The 18,188-nt window shown below is 40.6% G+C and overlaps 1 protein-coding gene across 2 annotated transcripts in view; it reads right to left on the bottom strand.

The window, feature by feature from the left end:
* The window catches only part of PPP4R3A (protein phosphatase 4 regulatory subunit 3A), a 37,654-nt gene extending 20,959 nt beyond the window's left edge, over positions 1 to 16,695 (bottom strand). For both annotated transcript variants that reach the window (XM_024567497.4, XM_024567496.4), the window contains exons 1-3: positions 15,393 to 16,695; positions 4,695 to 4,750; positions 1,305 to 1,403 (exon numbers count right to left, since the gene is read on the bottom strand). In XM_024567497.4, the coding sequence (XP_024423265.1) occupies positions 1,305 to 1,403; positions 4,695 to 4,750; positions 15,393 to 15,534 (297 nt within the window). In that variant the 5' untranslated portion in view covers positions 15,535 to 16,695. The remainder of the gene's footprint in view (positions 1 to 1,304; positions 1,404 to 4,694; positions 4,751 to 15,392) is intronic.
* Positions 16,696 to 18,188: the final 1,493 nt, after the last annotated feature.

The following is an 18,188-nucleotide window of genomic DNA, read 5'->3' on the forward strand; positions in this document are numbered from 1 at the left end:
AAGGAAAAACTGTGTCTCAAGGACACGGTAGCTTCTATTAAGGCAGTGGCTCCCAATCCTCAGGGTGCATCAGAATCACCCAAAGCAAGGGTTGACAGACTACAGCCAAACTTGGCCCACCACCTGTTTCTGTAAGTGAAATTTCGCATGAAGAAAACCACTCCCATTTGCTGATGTGTTTTCTATGGCTATTTTTGCACTAAAACAGCAGAGCTGAATAGCTGTTAAGACTGTGTGGCCCACAAAGCCTAAAATATTTAGTCCCTGCCCCTCACAGAGAAATCTGGCCAAAGGCTCTGTCAGAGCCACGCGCGTGCTGCCGGTCTGAGGATTAACCCTTGACAACCACTGAATTAAGGAAATCCGAGAGATTCTCCTCCAGCTAAAATAAATGTGAAGCTAAAGAAACTGTCCTTAGGACACAATGGTCTAAATAATTCCATAACAAAAGCCAATGCCTTAAACCACTGGAGCACATAAATTGCACTCACAAAAGATTATGGAAATTATTGACTGAACAGGAAGTTCCGGAATCAACTAGTACGTGCAAGATGAGGTTGAAGAAATAGTCAAGAGCCACAGAAGTTCCTTAACAAAGTGATATGATCAGACTTGCATTTTTAAAAAGACCACTCTAGCTATGGTATGGACTTGAATGAAAAGACCAGTCAAGATGAAAGCAATAAATCAGGCAAGAAATGATGGTGGCTTAGTAAATTATGATAATGAAAATGAAGGCAAATGAATGCATTTAAAATTTATAATTGAGAGACTGAATGAATATAAGGAGTGAAGGAAGGATAAATACAACCCTCAAGTTTCGATTTCAGCAACTGGATGGCAGTTACTGAAATGAAAGAGAGGAGAATGAACAGATCTCAGTGAGATTATGTTTGGTTTTGGACTATTAAATCTGAGATGCAAGTGGGCACTAATGAAGGAGCTCTCAAAGGCAACTGGACAGAAAACTCTGGCATACAGCAAAGGTCTGGGCTGGATAGTTTGATGTCAAGAAACTGAACTTTTTTATAAATCAGGCTTTTCACAGAAAGCAGTGAATTTAAGAGATCTATATGAAACGCTTGTGTACAGGGGTGAGCAAGAGCAGGTTTATAGCTGCAATACAAACAAATGTGATTAATTAACAAATATTAAGAGTAAAAACTGTGTTTTACATCCTCACAACTGTAAACCTACTTTTGCCAACCCTTGTATTTATTTAAAATTTTGGGTATTAGCTGGAAGCATAGCAAAACCCAAAATATTTAAAGAGAGTATGTTGGTTTTCTAATTTTAAAAATTACCTGACATATTTTCTCCCAAATTTCATCACATCCAGCTTTTTCTTGAAAGCTAAGGGCCAAATCATAATTTTCAGCTTCGGACCACACAATCAAAGTATCCTTGAGAGAGAAAAAAAGAAGTCTGAATGATTAACATACACTATCACAAATTACTTCAAAGTATAAGGTAAATGAATAAAGCAACAAGGAACTGAGAACAGTATTCTTTTTTACTTTTTGAAACATTGATATTGGTAATTACCCATGCCCTTTTATACTTCACTTTATCCAATCTATGAAAACTATTTTCCTTAAGGAGTAATTTAACCAATATATGACAAGCACAGCAAAATGAGCATACTGTCTAACTGTACTAAAACATGCCAAGTAAACATTATCATCAATCCCATGCTTGCACACGGAGTTATGTTTTATGCCCGGAGAGAGAGTCTGAGCATTCAACAGTAACTAGAGCATGTTAGGAGGACAGGATTGATAAACCCAGCTCCTTCCTCTGCTGTCGACCTCAAGTGTTTTTTACCTGGGGTACATGGGTCCATGAAGCCCTTGAAACTGTTGGCTAAATTTGTAATATGTGAACATATATCTAGACAGATTTTTTTTTTAACTTGCACTGGTGCTGTGCTTCAGGAAGCAAGTTCTTTTTATTTTTTTAATGATAGTAAGTTTAATAAACAGTTCAACAGCTTTTATTAAGATGAAAACTAGCAAAACACTATGCTTACAACACTAAGGCCATCTTACATTCCTTATAATACAAAATAGCGTATTCTACAGTATTTATATGGTCTAGGTATCATTTCAAACTTACCGACAGTAAATAAAAACATACACTCACTTTCTTAGCAATCAACCATTTAAAAAAAAAGGGCCCTTGCCCTGGCTGATGTAGCTCAGCGGATATGAGTGCCCGCCTGCGAACTGAAGGGGTACCAGTTCGATTCCTGGTCAGGGCACATGCCTGGGTTGGGGTCCAGGTCTGCAGTTGGGGGTGTGCAAGAGGCAAGCAGTTGATGCATCTCTCACACATCGATGTTTCTCTCCCGCTCTTTCTCCCTCCCTTCCTATCTCTCTAAAAATAAATAAATAAAATCTTTAAAAAAAATATGAAAAGGGCCCTCTTACTGAGAGAGGTCTATGAAATGTTGAATGGCACTAGGGAGGTGTTACATTTTTTTTAAAAAGCCTAATATAACAGCTATCATGTAGCATTTTTTCAAACTAGTCCAAAATGAAGAATAAGAGAAATTATAGTTAGATGGATTTGAGTACAATATAAAGAAAAAAATAACTCAATCCAACCAATAAGTAACTGAAAGGAGCCAAGCATAGGCTGGCTGAGCATCTATCAGGGTACTAAGTTCGTTGATTAGATTATCTTTAAGGTAACTTAAAGGACCTAGATTTCTACTGCGGCAGTTTTGAATACTTTTCATTACCTAACATACCTCTTTACTGGACACAAAGGGATCTCATGTTAAAAAATTTGTCTGCTAAACTTGCATATTAACTCTGTTTAGTCAAGTATATATAACTGTCCATCACAAGACCAATATTGTCTCTCAATGAACTAAAGTAATGCCAGCCACAAAAGAAAGGAAGGGAGGGAGGGAGGGAGTGAAGGAGGTAAGTAATGCCAGACAGAGGTGTATAAATGATCATTTGATCAGGGTGTACAGCATTACTGTTAGTGAAAATCCACAATCTTACTCAGAGTTTTTAAGAAGAGCTCAAAGACCCCTTTTTACTATATTCAAGAACTTCTTGAGATCACACATCCCAGGTAGACAATCTGTTCCACAGTGATGAACAGCTGCTCAAAATTATTTACATGAACACTGTACGATCAATATGCCAGAAATTAGCCAGGTGGGTAATCTCCCTGAGCCTCAGTTTCTTCATCTTTAAAATGAGTTTAATACAACTATTACGAAACATGGTGATAGCATAAGACCCATAGGAAAAAGCCTAAATCACTATCACATTAGTAGTAAGACATTTAATATAACTATAAGCAACTGCTCTGCTACAATGTGTATTCAAAAATCATTTGGAGGCTTACTTTAGGGCACAGCTAGACACCTGCTCCTAATTATGTTTGGCAAATTTAGAAGTTAGAAAATTTATACATCTTGCTCTTCAGTTTTCTTGAAGAGCCTAATTTTCATCACTTCACCCTGCCTATTTATTATTCAACAGCCTAAAGGTTAAGACATGGATTAACTCATTCATTCTTAAAATATACCTGATCTTTTTTCTTCTTAGGATATGCTTTTATACTTCAGCTGACTAAAACCTCAAAACATGAATTTATGTATTTAAGTATAAAACATCAAAGCCAAATACTCTAATCTCCAACAATTACAATCAAATGTAAACATCTTCTCAACACTGAATGATGCAACAAAGCGTTAAGTAGATCATTAAACTATCAGGAAAATATTTCACATTGCACCAATGTTTTTGGATAAGTAAATCACCATTAAATAAATTTAGGAGTTAAAATCAGCCTTCCTCTGTACTCTGTGTTACTTCAAGCAACTCACAATCTTTAAGCATCACCTAATGTGCAAAATAAAGCCAATACTAAGTTCCTTCTAGTAGTATTTTAGTGTCAAAATGAAACAAAGCACTTTACAATTTATAAAATGATACATGCATATACTTGCAAAGTAATGTATATGAATGGGTTGGTAATATTCTTTATTGTAAATTATTTTATCTCTGCACTTTCAGGGTAATGAGGAAACTGATACCGATTTCAATGGCTTTGTAGAACCATGTGTGAGTTCCGAACAGACAGCATTCAATGACAGCGCTAGTAGGTACTAAATGAGGAAAGGATTTACTTTCAAATATCTCTTGTACATCGGAAGGGTACAAGAAAGAACATACTCAAATTGAAACTTGCCTTAAAAACTGTAACTTCACTGTGAGATCCTCTTTAAGCCATGTAAAAGATCAGATTCTTATCTACACTGAGCTGCTGTATAGGGATACGAGTATTCCTTCTGCACTAGCACTTACAATAGCAAAGGAAGGAGTTTCTACTATTTAGTTGTGTTTACTGGCTGATGATTATATCAGTGGTCACTTAAAAAAACCTTTTGACAGAAACAATAAAACTTTTAGTTTTAATTTTCAATTATTAAGGCTCAGCTGCTAGACTATCTGGGACATAAAATTAGCTTAACTCAAATCAAGTTTTTAAAATTTAAAACGATTGCTGTTTATACTAGAGAAATTGGTAGAAATCAATTTTTTTAAATTAGGCTGGCAAATGTAATCTGTTTTTGAGTTTTTCATTGTAAGGAATCAGAGGGTAAATTTTCATTTAATTACTAAACTGAGAGATAACAGTCAAAATAAAACACATCTTCAAATTTTTACCTGTTGTTTCTGGTATGCAGTGTTAGGATTTATTTTGGATTCTAAAAGTAGAGAGCCTAGGAAACAAAAAGAAAGACATTCCATTATGTAATTGCAAAGCAGCAAAACTATGTATTACTTACACATACACATATTTCCTTTTCTGAACATGTGATGCACATACAACTTCAGTTAATTTCTTACAATATAGGATTCACCACACTTTCCCATCTTCAAATAAGCAGTTTATTTCTCATTGTAAGCTAATTTGCATTCCCCTTGGTAGTATATTAAGACTCATGATATGTGGAAAACAACTACCACTTTGTTACAAAGAGCAAATTTTAAGACTAAATTTACACCTCTCCCCTCATCAACCAGTTCCTAGTTTATTCCCCAATGCATTAATTTCAAGACAGGTTATAGCCCAAAATGCTTAAGAAGCAGATTTCTCTGCACCTGTCTCTCACCCAAAGCTTTCGTTTCTTCTCATATAACACTTAACAGCTGCTTTACCCATTCCAAAAGGGTGCTCTGAACATGTCCAGACTTAATTAGCTTGCTTTTATGTTAAAATGTGTTTACTAATTTATGATACTGTCCCATGTTAGTGATTCACTGACCATTTATTGTACTTCTATGTGCTCATAACAGTGCTAAGTGTTATATAGTAAAACATCAGCATTTACCAAGTTGTGATGACTTAATTTGCAAATACCCTATGCACATAAACAGCTTCTCTTTCATTCTAACCCCCGCTCTGTGTCTAGCAGGGGTGAACTGCTTAACCCAAAATCTGTCTCTTTTCCTTTCTGTACTTAAGGTAACTAAACAGTCTCCATATTTTTCCCATCTGTAACCCCAATACCCCATTTCTTAAGGCTCTTTCCTTTTTTGAGTTTTAGCTGCAGTTCAGATAAATATTCTCACATTCCAGAAGAAACTGTTTAATCTTCTTCCTCTTGTTCTAACTTTTGCCATAATAATCAAAATAAATTTTCCAGTGCCCCTTTTATTTTCTTTATGTACAATTATTAGATTTTTATTTTGGTAATTTTTAAGAAGTATCACAGTGATACGATCATAAGAAAAAGCAGCAAGTGAATGAACTCAGTGTCTACACTCCCTTAAAAGTATTAAAAGTCTCCTACTATCTTTGTAAATATTCTTTAACTACTAGAACAAAAATTGTATTTTACTATTTCCCAATGAAATCAAAGTAGGTCAGGTACATGATGCACCAAACTTACTTTTTAAAGATGGGTCATGGCATATAATTTCACTCAAAACACAGTTTCTTTGAAAAAATACATTCCAAAAAACCAACTTTGAAATATCATGTCCTCAGAAACAGTCCTTCTCTAGAAAAATTGTAAGATAATAGAGTGAACAACTGGATTACTTTAAAACATTTCAGAAGCTGCAAGAAGTGCAGTGCCATAGAACCAAACTGAGTAATACCTCTTTAAAAGTTAAACTGCACAAAAGCACAACTTACCCAAAAGAAAAAAATGATCAAAATTTAAAACTGTGCTGCAGGTAATACCATCAAGAATGTGCAAAGACAAACCACAGAATGGGAGAAATTATTTGGAAGTCACATATCTCCTAAGGGACTGGTATCCAGAGCTCTTACAACTCAGTAATAAGACAATCTAATTTAAAAATGGGCAATGGATCTGAACAGACATCTCTCCAAGGAGATGTACAAATGCACAATAAATATGAAAAGGCACTTACCGTCATTAGTCATTAAGGAAATACAAATTAAAACCACAAATAAGGTAACATTTCACACAAGGTAGGATGCCTATAATCAAAGACAAATAATAACAAATGTTGACAGCCACGTGGAGAAATGGGAACCCTCATACATTTTGCTTATAGGTACAAAAAAGGCATCCACTATGGAAAAGTTTGGCAGTTCCTTGAAAAGTTAGTTACTGCCCCAACTGGTGTGGCTCACTGGGTTGGGTGTCATCCTGCAAACTGAAAAGTCACTGGTTCGACTCCAAGTCAGAGCACATGCCTGGGCTGTTGGCCAGGTTCCCCCCAGCCCCTCCCCAGCTAGGGGTGTGCGAGAGGCAACCCGAGACCTACATTTCTCTCACACATTGATGTTTCTCTCCCTCTTTCTAAAAATAATAAAATCTTTAAAAACATTAGTTACCAACAAGTCCACTCCTAGGTATACACTCAGGAGAAATTAAAGTATTATGTCCACACAAACACAGGGATGGACAAAAGTAGGCTCACGGCTGTAATGTGAAAAAGTTTATTCTTCTGCCATTATTAATTATTGTATTTTCCATATGAACAACTGTAAACCTACTTCTGCCCAACCTTGTATGTGTACCCATGTCCATGGCAGCATTATTCCTAATAGCACAAAAGTGGATACAATCCAAATGTCTGAAAACTGATGAATGAATACATAAAATGAAATACTATTCGACTATACAAAGAAATTAAGTTCTGATACATAACATGAATGAACCTTGAAAATGTTATACATGAAAGAAGCCAGTCACAAAAGACCACATATTATATGAAATATTCAGAATACACAAATGTGAAGATCTGTAGATTAGGTGTTGTTTAGGGCTGGAAGGAACAGAGAGTGAATGGGTAGTTAACTGCTAATGGGGATATGATTTCTTTTAGAGAAGCCAAAATGTTCTAAAATTAGATTGTGGTGATGGCTGCATAACCCTGAGAATATACTGTAACACTGAATTACACTCTTTGAATGGGTGAATTATACGGCATGTGAATGCTGTTTAAAAAAAAAAAAAAAAGTGTAGGCCCTGGCTGGGTAGCTCAGTTGGTTAGAACATTGTCCCAATACACTAAGGTTGCGGGTTCAATTCCTGGTCAGGGCACGTACAAGAATCAACCAATGAATGCATAAATAAGTGGAACAACTAATCAATGTCTGTCTCTTTCTCTCAACTCTCTCTCCCCCCTTCCCTCCCCTCTTCTCCTCCTCTAAAAAAAAAAGTTAACAGTGTAAAATACTCGTAATGGATATCATCCTATAGCAATGTTAATGAATGAACTAAACAAATGTGAAAGCAACAACATACATGAATCTTACAAACAGGAGTGAAAAGAAGCTTCAGACAAAAGTGTATACCGTATAATTCCATTTATATACAGTTCAAAAAAGAGGCAAAAATTAACCCATGGCATTAGAAGTTAGGTTGTGGTTTTATGTATCAGCAAACAGGGTTGCAGGGAGAAGGAAAGATAGTGACTGAGAAGGAATGAATAGGAACAGGCTTCCAGAGTGCAGGTTATTTTGTGAAAATTCATCAAGCTGAATACTTATGTTCGGTTGGCCAAAAACTTCGTTTAGTTTTTTCCGTATGATGTCTCTAGTAGTACTTAGTTGTCTTGAACTTCATGAGAAACAATTCTGTTAGACTGTACTGACAACTGTCATATCAGCATGCATTTTTTAAAAACATCAAAATTGGTGAATTTTTGTGTAGCCATTTTAATATTGAAGATGGAAGAAAACATGCAACATTTTCGGTGTATTACGCTTTATTATTTCAAGAAAGGTAAAAACACAACTGAAACCCCAAAAAGATGATTTGTGCAGTGCATGGAAAAGGTGCTATGACTGGCTGAACAAGTAAAAAGTGATTTGCAAAGTTTCTTGATACTACTGACATTTTGGCCAAATAATTCTTTGCTGTGGGGCTGTCTTATGCTTTGGAAGATGTTTAGCAGCACCTCTGACCTCTACCTACTAGAAGCCTATGGTGAGAGATAGCCAACATACTCAAAATATCCAAATCAATAAAGTTATTGATGAAAATGAAAAAAGTGTCTTTTATTTTATAGAAAAAAAGCAACAGACTTTTTAGCCAGCCCAATAATTTGTGTACCTTTTTGATATCCATAATGTACTTCAAAAGTTTGGTGTTTTTTTTAAAGTTTAAGAGAAGGGGTAAACAATACATGGCACAGGAAGTTGGAATTAGCACTTCAAAAGTTGTGCTTTCAAGAAACATATACACCTGACTTTGGAGCAGCTAAAACAAAACAAAAAACTGGCAGTAGTATAACTATTTTTAAGTACCAGTCCCTTTTCTATTTGCTTCAAAACTCTCTCAGTAGGGTTACAGGGTCAGGGTAATTACAAAGGAAAAATCACAAGCTGAACATCTGAAACGTCCCCTCCCAAAGCTCTGGCTAAAACAAGAATAAGCACATACTAGAAGCTTCTGTCATTGGCAAGTTTATTCTTTTTGGGGGGGCCATTCAGGATATTAGAAGAAAGTATCTTTCCTGAAACCCACTTCAGCCCATATCCTAGGGCTTCGGTCTAAGATACGACTTTCAGAAGTCCAGCTCTGGTCCCCAATACCATATTCCCTCAGCAATCAGTGGAAGTTGTAGAGGGTGGAACAGGCCAAACAGCTTTTTAGTTTGGGGGTTAAGTAAGATAATAACGAAAAGACACATTTGTAGTCCATCTATTAGGTTCCTCATCTCTACCTTCTAGTTTCTACTGGATCAAGTTATGAGCACTTCCTCAATCAACTGAAAAAGATCCAGTTGAGTATTAATATGTATCAACCCAACCCTTCCCCCAACAAGTTTACTTTTATCAGTTGCTATAGCTACAGTACTGGGAACAATACTCCCATCCTAGTAATATGAGTATGGATGCAGATGTACAGTTCAACTGTAGGTGAGAGGCATTTAATCATAGTAGCAGAGACAAAGGGAAAACTGAGGAAGATGATCCTTAGCAGACCTTAAGCAACATGAAGGGAGGTAGAAAAGGTTCTCATCAAGGGGGTGGGGGTACACATGCTTTTGATAATGAGAAGGTCCAGCATATCTTAATAATAACTGAAGCACACAGATAAGGCAGCCCACCACTACAACTTATTTGAGAAACACATTCATTCTCTGGAATGAAGCAGATGCCCTTCTCCCCCTAGCGGAATTCACTCCCACCCTCCCAGTGAGGACGACTCCTCACACCATCTGAGAAAGACACTCTCACACATACCAGAGATAGACAGGCCTACACAACAAACTCCAGTATTAAGACCCGAGAAAGGACTCCCCACTTCCAACCTGAACGTTTGGGAAAGAAATATGGAGACACAAAGAAAAATCAAGAGAGTGATCAAGCCAAGCAGAATGCATCAACACATGTAATCAAATCTGTCGCTGCAGAATCTGTCATTCAGACCACTAGCAAACCAGCCGTGCTCAGGTGAACTAAGGAGCACACCTGCACCGCAAGTGCTGGTCGGAGTCTGTCCCAAAGAGGCTCTGGATAGGTCTCCGAGTCACTATTTGCACATGTACTTCTTCAAAAAAATAAAGTGTGTCCATAATTCTTGTCGACTATTACCAAGACTCAAAATCAACAGAATCTTTTTGGGTCATTTGTCTTTATCTATCAAGCTTTTCAAAACATACTATGCTTCAGTCCAACAATTCTTCCTCTAGGAAATTATCTTACACCCTCACATAAGTGCCAAGTATATGAATAAATACGTCATTGGCAGTGTTTATAATGGTAAAAAACTAGAAACAAGCTCCATGCCAGCTGTTCTCAAGGTATGGGGGCCTTAAGGGGTCTGGAAAATCAAAACTATACTCATATTACTAAAAGGTGATTTGCTTTTTCACTCTTGTTTTTCCTCAGTGTCCATATTGTGATTCTGTAACAGGGTGAATGCAGATGAGAATCCTCCTTTAAAAAAAAATTAGGCCAAGCATTAAAGAGATTTGTAAATATGTAAAATAATGACACTCTTCTCACTAAATTTGTTTTAGGAAAGCTTTTTAAAGTCTTACTTTTAATTTCTAATATGGTAAATATCAATAGATATAACTTACATAAACAAAAGCTTTTGGAGATCCTCAATTTTGAGAGTATAAAGGTATCCTGGGAAAAAAGTTTGAGAAATGCCACCAAACAGTGTACTGTGTGAATTGAATGTACAGTGGAATACTCCCCTACGTTTAGATGAGACAGAGCTGTTACCCTGACACAGACAGATGTCCCAAGCACACTGACAAAAGGATGTTGGTACACTCAGAAAATGAGGTAACAGCAGTAACGGAAGGGAAATGCCCCTTCAGAACATCGCCAAGACAACTGCAGGTAGAAGCAGTCACACACGGACAGCAAGCAAAAGTGACAATTAAACAAATAGTACAATTATGAGTATAAATAATTAGGTCATTAAAAATGTTCCCTCTCTGCTTCCTGACATTTTGGTTCCTCCTGTAAAGTGAAATGTGAGAGCTTTCTTTTCTTTCTTTTTTTTATTCTGTTGCCAATCCCCAACACACCCTTCAAAACAAACACCTCCCAGGAAGGGGGTGAAGGTAGTTGGTAATGCAGACTAAACTACCATTCAAAAAGAGTTTAAGTCAGCCTGGATGCAGCTACCAAAAAGCTTGTTTGATTCCTACTCTAACAAATATATTTATACACTCATGCAAATATTTTTAAATCTGTTGAACAGAAAAATTAGTATTGATAATGATCCAGAAGCACATTACAAATGAAAGGTTATCCAATACACATTCATTACATTGCTTAAGAAAAACTTTCTAGCATGTATTTAGGAAACATCATATGAAAGTTGTTGAGAGCTTTAATCTCTGGTATACAGTCTTACTTAGCTGGAAAGTTCATTTATTTGGAAGATATTTCCTTTCACCGAAGAAATGACCTACTATGAGTTTCTGTAACTTCTGTGGTTCTATTTTCAATATTAAACAACCAACCAATCAGATTCAAGTAGTATGGTGTATCTGGTGAGGGGTTAAGAAACTTAGGTCCCAGCCTCAGTTCAGATTTGGATAAACACTTAAGGATTTCAGAATGAATAGCTCCAGCTCTGTCACTCCTGAAGAAGCAATTCATCTCTAGGTTTCTCCAGCATATTGTTCTTATCAATGTTCAAAGCTAAGGGCAGGGGCTTAGGTACCAGGAAGAAACCGCCATCAAAAATGAGTTAAAGAAGTCCAAAACTCTCATCTGGATAAGAGACTAGTGTATGCTTTATACCTATAGCAGGTCTGTGTTCCAAGTCCCTTTCTCCTGATTTCTGTGGTCCCATTAGTAATAATGGGACACACATGGCATTTAAAAACTGAAATGAAGGTTTAGGGGGAAAAAAACAAAGTGGTAGCATTACATTAAAAGGTCCCACACCTGTGTCAAGTCTTCACTACCAATTAGTTATCACACGCAACAGATGACAAATAAGGATTTGGTTACCTTAAGCCTATTCATTTTCTACAAAGTAGGTCTACACAAGAAAAAAAATATTTAAATCAACATTTCAAATGAAGTATTTCTCCCTGTACTGACACTAAGCTCTTCTTGGTAGCTGAATCTGGAATGCTTCCTGTATGCAAGATTCTATAATACTGATTTGTAAGAATAGCTGTAAAAAATGCTGATGCTTTCTCTGTTCATTTCTCTCACCACAGCAGCCAAAACAAAACAAAAAAAGACTTTCCCACCCAAAGTGTTCTGACCTCCTTTTCTAATTATAGCAGAGACAGAGGCACCAAGTTCTACCAAAAGGCAGAAGCACAGGATTACAGTTTTCATCCTATGCTAGCAGTGCCACCATGACCAAAACATTTCCCCGTGTCTCATTTTCTTCACGCCTCAGTGAGAACTGGACCTAACTCTGAAACAGTGAAGTCAGGTAATAGTTAAAACTATTTTGAAATGTAAAAAATACTTCATAAAACTTAAGGCAAAAACCCAATATAAAAACATTATCACTGATGCTTGGCATGTAATCCAGAGTAAAGAGCATGGACATGACTTCATGTTCGAAGACATCCTCAGTGTGTACAGAAATTCCAATTTCTTTATCAATTCTCAAGTTGGCTGGTGGAGCTGGTAAAGACCAAATGGAGAAAAGCAGAACAATTTGACCATAACGTGAGAGGACAAGTAAGGGATGACATTATCCTCACTTCAGCAAGTTAACAGGTAGAGCATAAGCTGAAAGAAGAAAAACACTAAGTCATCTTTATTGGAAGATGGAACTTTGCAGGTACATAGCTATGATAATACCTGAGGAGGTAACCTATCTTAAAGAAAAAAATCGTGTTCCTATGACATATCTTGCCAACACGAACCTATTAGATAAGAATGCCAATTCAGAAAAACGGGCTCAGGGGCTTCATGGGACATCCTATCATCTCCAAGGCAAAATGCACTCCGATCTGCTAAGCCGCTCCGCTTCAGGGGGAAAGAGATGCTCACCGGTCAGATGCCCCCTGTAACAGGGAGGCCCCCGTTACTTCCATTCAGAAACTGCATTCCTCACTTTCAGACAAGTATATATGCTCCTCTAACAAGGTTAAGTGACCCATTTTATTTTGCTCATCACAATAAAAAGAAACTTCTCAATTATACTATAATGGCGAATAAGGAAAGCACACAGTGATGGATAACCCAAGACAGCAATCAATACAAAAACTCCCATGTGTGGCCTGGAGATAAACTATAATTTTAAATCTTTAGTCAAAAAGTTGTTTTTATTTTCTTTGAGATAAGCATTGAGTCTAAGCATAAAGCAAGCAAAATGGGAATTTAAGACACACTGTAAACAGTTAATAAAATAACTGATAATAGTTTCAAGCCAAAGACTAGATATCTCACTCAAACCCAGTTTGAATACTGACCTTGCTTCCTAACCAAGCTGTTATTTAGCCTCTCCGAGCCTCAGTTTTCCCAACTGCAGAATACAGCTAATAACAGGTCCTACACCAGAGGACACAAATAAGTCTCTGGCACACAGTAGGCACTCAAAAATGTTTGATTATTTCATTTGTAGTTTTCTTGTTAGAGAAAACATTACTCATCAAAGGAAAGACTATTTACAACAATGTTTCACAAGTATTTGAGAATTTTCTAAGCCTACTCTTTGGACTTAAGTTTTCCTTCAATGTAAATTTCACAAGGGCACATCAGGTATTTCATTTCTCTTTCCCTGTTCGATAAAAATTAAATCCACTTTCTTTCAGCCATTTAACCTGCTTCACTGCAGGGCCCCAAACCTTCCAAAGAAAGGGAGGGGAGGTTAGGGGCTATTTCTAAAGTAGTGAAAATAAAAACAGGAAAAAAAGATTCCTGTATTATGTCAGAAGAGTATGATTTCCTATGACAGTATGACATTGGGTCTTAATGCTTAAAAATACTTTAATCAAAAGACTCTGTATAATGAGTCCAATTAAACACCTGATGGAAAGGTTTTATTTTAAATTACGAGATCTGAGACTTGCTTACACACAGGCTTTCCTCTCAGAAGTTAACTGAGCCCACAGGCGAAGCCCCTGCTTTCCAGTTGCTACCCACCGAGCTTTCCAAGCATCGCAAGACGGGGCGGGGAGAGTGGTTGGTTACTCTGTAACAGATACGAAAGCCCGCTAACACCTGACATTCATTTATTAGGCCTCAGAAAAATATGCCTGATGCATTCAGGACCCTTTAAATGTTCTCAAAAGGAAAGAATTTTTCTCCAGTTTTAAGTTATTTTGGGTAGCCAAATCGACATAACCTGTTGGCAATGGACTCCAAATTACTGTTTTTCAATTCAAATTGAAAATCAATGTTCCCAGAGCCCTCAAGAGAGTCCAATTAAAATTCTTTGAATTGAGTTTGTAATAATTCAGATTAAGAGTACCTACAATCATAATAAACTGAAATAGCTATTATAAAATTACACACCAATTAAGGCAAATTTTCAAACCCAGGAAAAACAATTTGAAAATAGTTTTACCTGACACCAACGTTTTAAGTGAAATTCACCGTATGCCCGGAGGGAAGTGGAAATTATAAAAAAGGGTAAGTCTTTAAAGATGTGAAGCATTTATTTTGAATAAATTGGTCTTTGAACCTTGAGGCCTGTTTCCAAACACATGCAGCACAGGCACCAGCTCAGAAGGGACGGTTTTAAAGATTACCTGCCAACTTCTCCGCACCTGTCAGCTGAGCCAAACAGTGAACGCACTTTTAAGCAATCAAGAAAGCCGGCGTAAAGTGATCCCAAACGTGCAAGACGTTTACACAGTGACACACACTCGAAATTCGGCGTTACTAATGGAAAGGGACACGAGCACCGGGGAACACGAACCTAGGCTTCTCGCGGCAGAGGCACGCTTTTTTCTGCTGCCGGCTGAGCTGCCGGAGCCTTGAGCCAGTGTCGCCGATCTGCGACAGGGTCGGAGAGGTGCACAAGTGTTTTGTTTTCTCTTTAATGCACAGCGAGATGGTGTCCGAAGAGCGAAACAGCTGAGAACTTTCTTACCTCCGAGAAAAGTTTCACGCCTCCTGTACAGATGGGTGCACTACGGCGCAGCCCGGGTTAATCAGTGCCTTTCTCAAGGTCACCGGAGCGCGAGAGAACAGCACAGTCCGGACACCGATCGCGCGTCCCCGGCCTCTCCACACCCCCGGGCGGCACAGCCCGAACGTGCCCGGCTCCGCTCGCACCCCCAAGTGCCGCCAGACACTCGGACGGAGTCATCCCGGGCGCTCTCCGCGCAGCTCCGGGGGGACTGGGGTGCCGGTGGCCCGCCCTCCCCCGAGGCGGCAGTCGCCCCCTCCGTCCCCGTAGTAAGAGGGCCACTCGCCCAGAAGAACCGGGGAGGCGGCCCAGGGCCGTGGAAGGCGCGCGTCCCGCCGCGAAGGGGTTCGCTTACCGTCGCTCTCGGCCCTGACAAGCAGGGACATGCCCTTCAGCCGCTCCACGTAGCCGGACGACACATGCCCGGTGCCCCGGTCGTCCCACTGCCGGTCCTCGTTGAGCGTGTAAACCTTCACCCGCCGCCGAGTGTCGGTCATCGTGCCGCCCAGGGGCCGGGGCAGAGGCCCCGCCGGAGTCGCCCAGGAAGGGAGTCCGGGGAAGGCGGGGGGAGCCGAGGCGGGAGGACGCCCGCAAGCGGAGGGCTCCCCGGCTTCACTGCCACCGCTGGCCGCCGCGGGGCCGTGCTGCCGCCCGCATGGCCCGGTCCCGGGCCCGAACTCCGGGCCCCCGCTCTTCCTCGCCTCCGATACCTCGGCACTATTGTCCAGGCCCGGCGAGCACGCCAGCCCCGAGGGGGCGCGTAGCGCTTCGCAGCCTCCCGCCCCGCCGCTACAGAAAGTCGGGGCGCCGGTCACTGCCCTTCTCCCGCCTCCACCATGATGTCCGCGAAGCCGCTTCCCGCGCCACCGCCGCCTCCTCAGGCCGCCGCCGCCATGTTTTCCTTCCTTCTACCTGGCCCAGCCACCGCAGCCGGCGGCTCTGCTGCTCTCGCCGGCTTCAAGCGTCCCACGCCGACGGGCGCCCGCTCCTGTGGCAGGCGCCTCCACTGCGCGGGCGAATCCTAGAGCCCCCAGGCGCCGAGCGCTCCAGGCCTATTGGAAGTCTCTTTCCTCCGCCGCTGCCACCGCCTCTTCCGTCTTCCTCACGGAGCCAAAGCCGCCGCCATCTTGGTTCGCCCCTCAATAGCGGCGCGCGGGGCCACCCAGGCAGCCGCTGCAGGGGCGGCCCGCTGACCCCACCATTTAAAGAGACAGGAGCGAGGCCGGGCGCCTCGCTGCGTCGAAGGCCTAGGACGGAGGCGAGAGGCGGGCGCGGAGCTGCCGAGGTGGCGGGAGCACAGGGTGCGGAGGAGGGGGAACGCTGGTCGCGCCGGTGACGGCCGGGGCTCCCTCGCGCTCCCTGCACGCACCGTCGTGCGAGTACGGGGCGGCGTGTGCGTGCGTCGCGCCCTGTGTTCGTCATCAGCCCCGCTCGGGGATTTAGCAAGGGCGTGGGGCCCGCCTCCGGTGGGGCGAGTGATCCTGCGTTTTCTGCCCACGGCGCGTTTGGTGTCTGCCTTTCTTTAGTCGGCCTGCTGCAGTCTCTTGTGGCCCGCTGTCCACCCGCCGAGCCACTTCGGCCTGTGGCTCTTAGGCACGTCCACCTCTACGACTGTCTTTTCTGGGCCGCCTTTGGGCCTGGGCCCGGAACCTGAGCGCGGAGTTGTGGCGGCTGTCCTTTGGGAGGAAAACCTTCCGGGAAAGGCCACAGGTTTTGGCAGAGCGGCCAGCAAGCGCTTGCCTTGGGAGCTGCAATGGTGTGGCGAGTCTAGAAACTGGGGACAGTTTGCATTTGCTGAGCCTGAGGTCAAACCCGGAAAGCGACAAGTCTGAAACCTCACTTTACAATTCAGCTGCTACATCCATTTCTTTATCCTTTATCAGAACAACTATTCTAGCCTTCCATGCTGCAAAAAGAACTTGAAGAGCTTACAAAAACAACACGCGATACTGTGTAATCAGGATGAGTAATTCTCAAGTTTACTTGCTTGTTTTTAAAGATTTTATTTTCTAGAGAGAGGGGAAGGGAGGGAGAAAGAGGGAGAGAAACATTGATGTGCTAGAGAAACATCCATGCGTTGGTTGCCTCTCCCACACCCCCCACCGGGACCTGGCCGGTGGCATGTGCCCTGATGGGGAATGGAAGGAACTTTTGGGTTCCCCAAGCTGGCCCTCAAGCCACTGAGCCACACCAGCCAGGGCTCAACGTTACATGTCAAACACCGCCAGTCTTCACAAGAACTTAAGTCCTCTTGCCTCCGTTTCCATTTGCCAGACCTTCTAGGTCATTGCTGTGCACTAGAAAGAGAATGAGAGCCATACATAATTTTAAATTTTATAGTAATCACTTCTTTTTAAAAAGTATGAAGAAACTGCTGAATTATTTAATGTATGTTATCAAATGCAATCTCTTCTAAAGTAAATTAAATCTTAATGAGATATTTTTCTCCCTTCCTTCTTCCCACCCTTCCTTTTCTTTCTAAAAATTTTTGTAAGAGTTTATTTGAGCCAAACTAAAGACATATGCCAGGGAGCAAGATCTCAAATACTTCTCTAAATTCCCTTCTTTTTTTTTTTTTGTTATTAAGTTTAAAATGCAATGTTCTTTTACCCTTAGTGCAAGTTTCTATTTGGATGCTAAATTTTCATTGGTAATACCTGATCTGTATTTAGATTTTATTAAGTTTGCCATTGAAAAAGATTCACATACTAGTTATTTCAAACACACTGAGTTTCTAAAGAATCAACTATCAATTTTTCAATGTAAAATTCAATTGAAATTAAGTAAAGTTTAAAATTCAGTTCCTCTAGCCACATTTCAAGTGCTCAGCAACCACACGTGGCTCTGTCTACCCTTATGGCAGGTTCAGGTGTTTTAACATTGCCAGGAATTTCATATCAAACTTGCAACTTAGTTTGTTATAAACATCTGTTCAAGCAAGAGGCCCTGATGGCATTAGCAGGGCTGAGCGGTTTCCCAGGATGAAGGAGAGTCAGTTTTAAAATCAGAAGTTGGGCTCTTCCTCTCCCACCATGTGCAATGCAAAGAAGTGCTTGAAAGGGCAGCCTGAGAGTTCCATTATTTACAAACAAAACTGGAAAATTAATTTAAAAAAACCAAGCAATTGTTTTTTATAAAAAGTAAAGTGCGA

The sequence above is a fragment of the Desmodus rotundus genome, chromosome 7, assembly GCF_022682495.2.
Source record: "Desmodus rotundus isolate HL8 chromosome 7, HLdesRot8A.1, whole genome shotgun sequence".
Classification (NCBI taxonomy): Eukaryota; Metazoa; Chordata; class Mammalia; order Chiroptera; family Phyllostomidae; genus Desmodus; species Desmodus rotundus.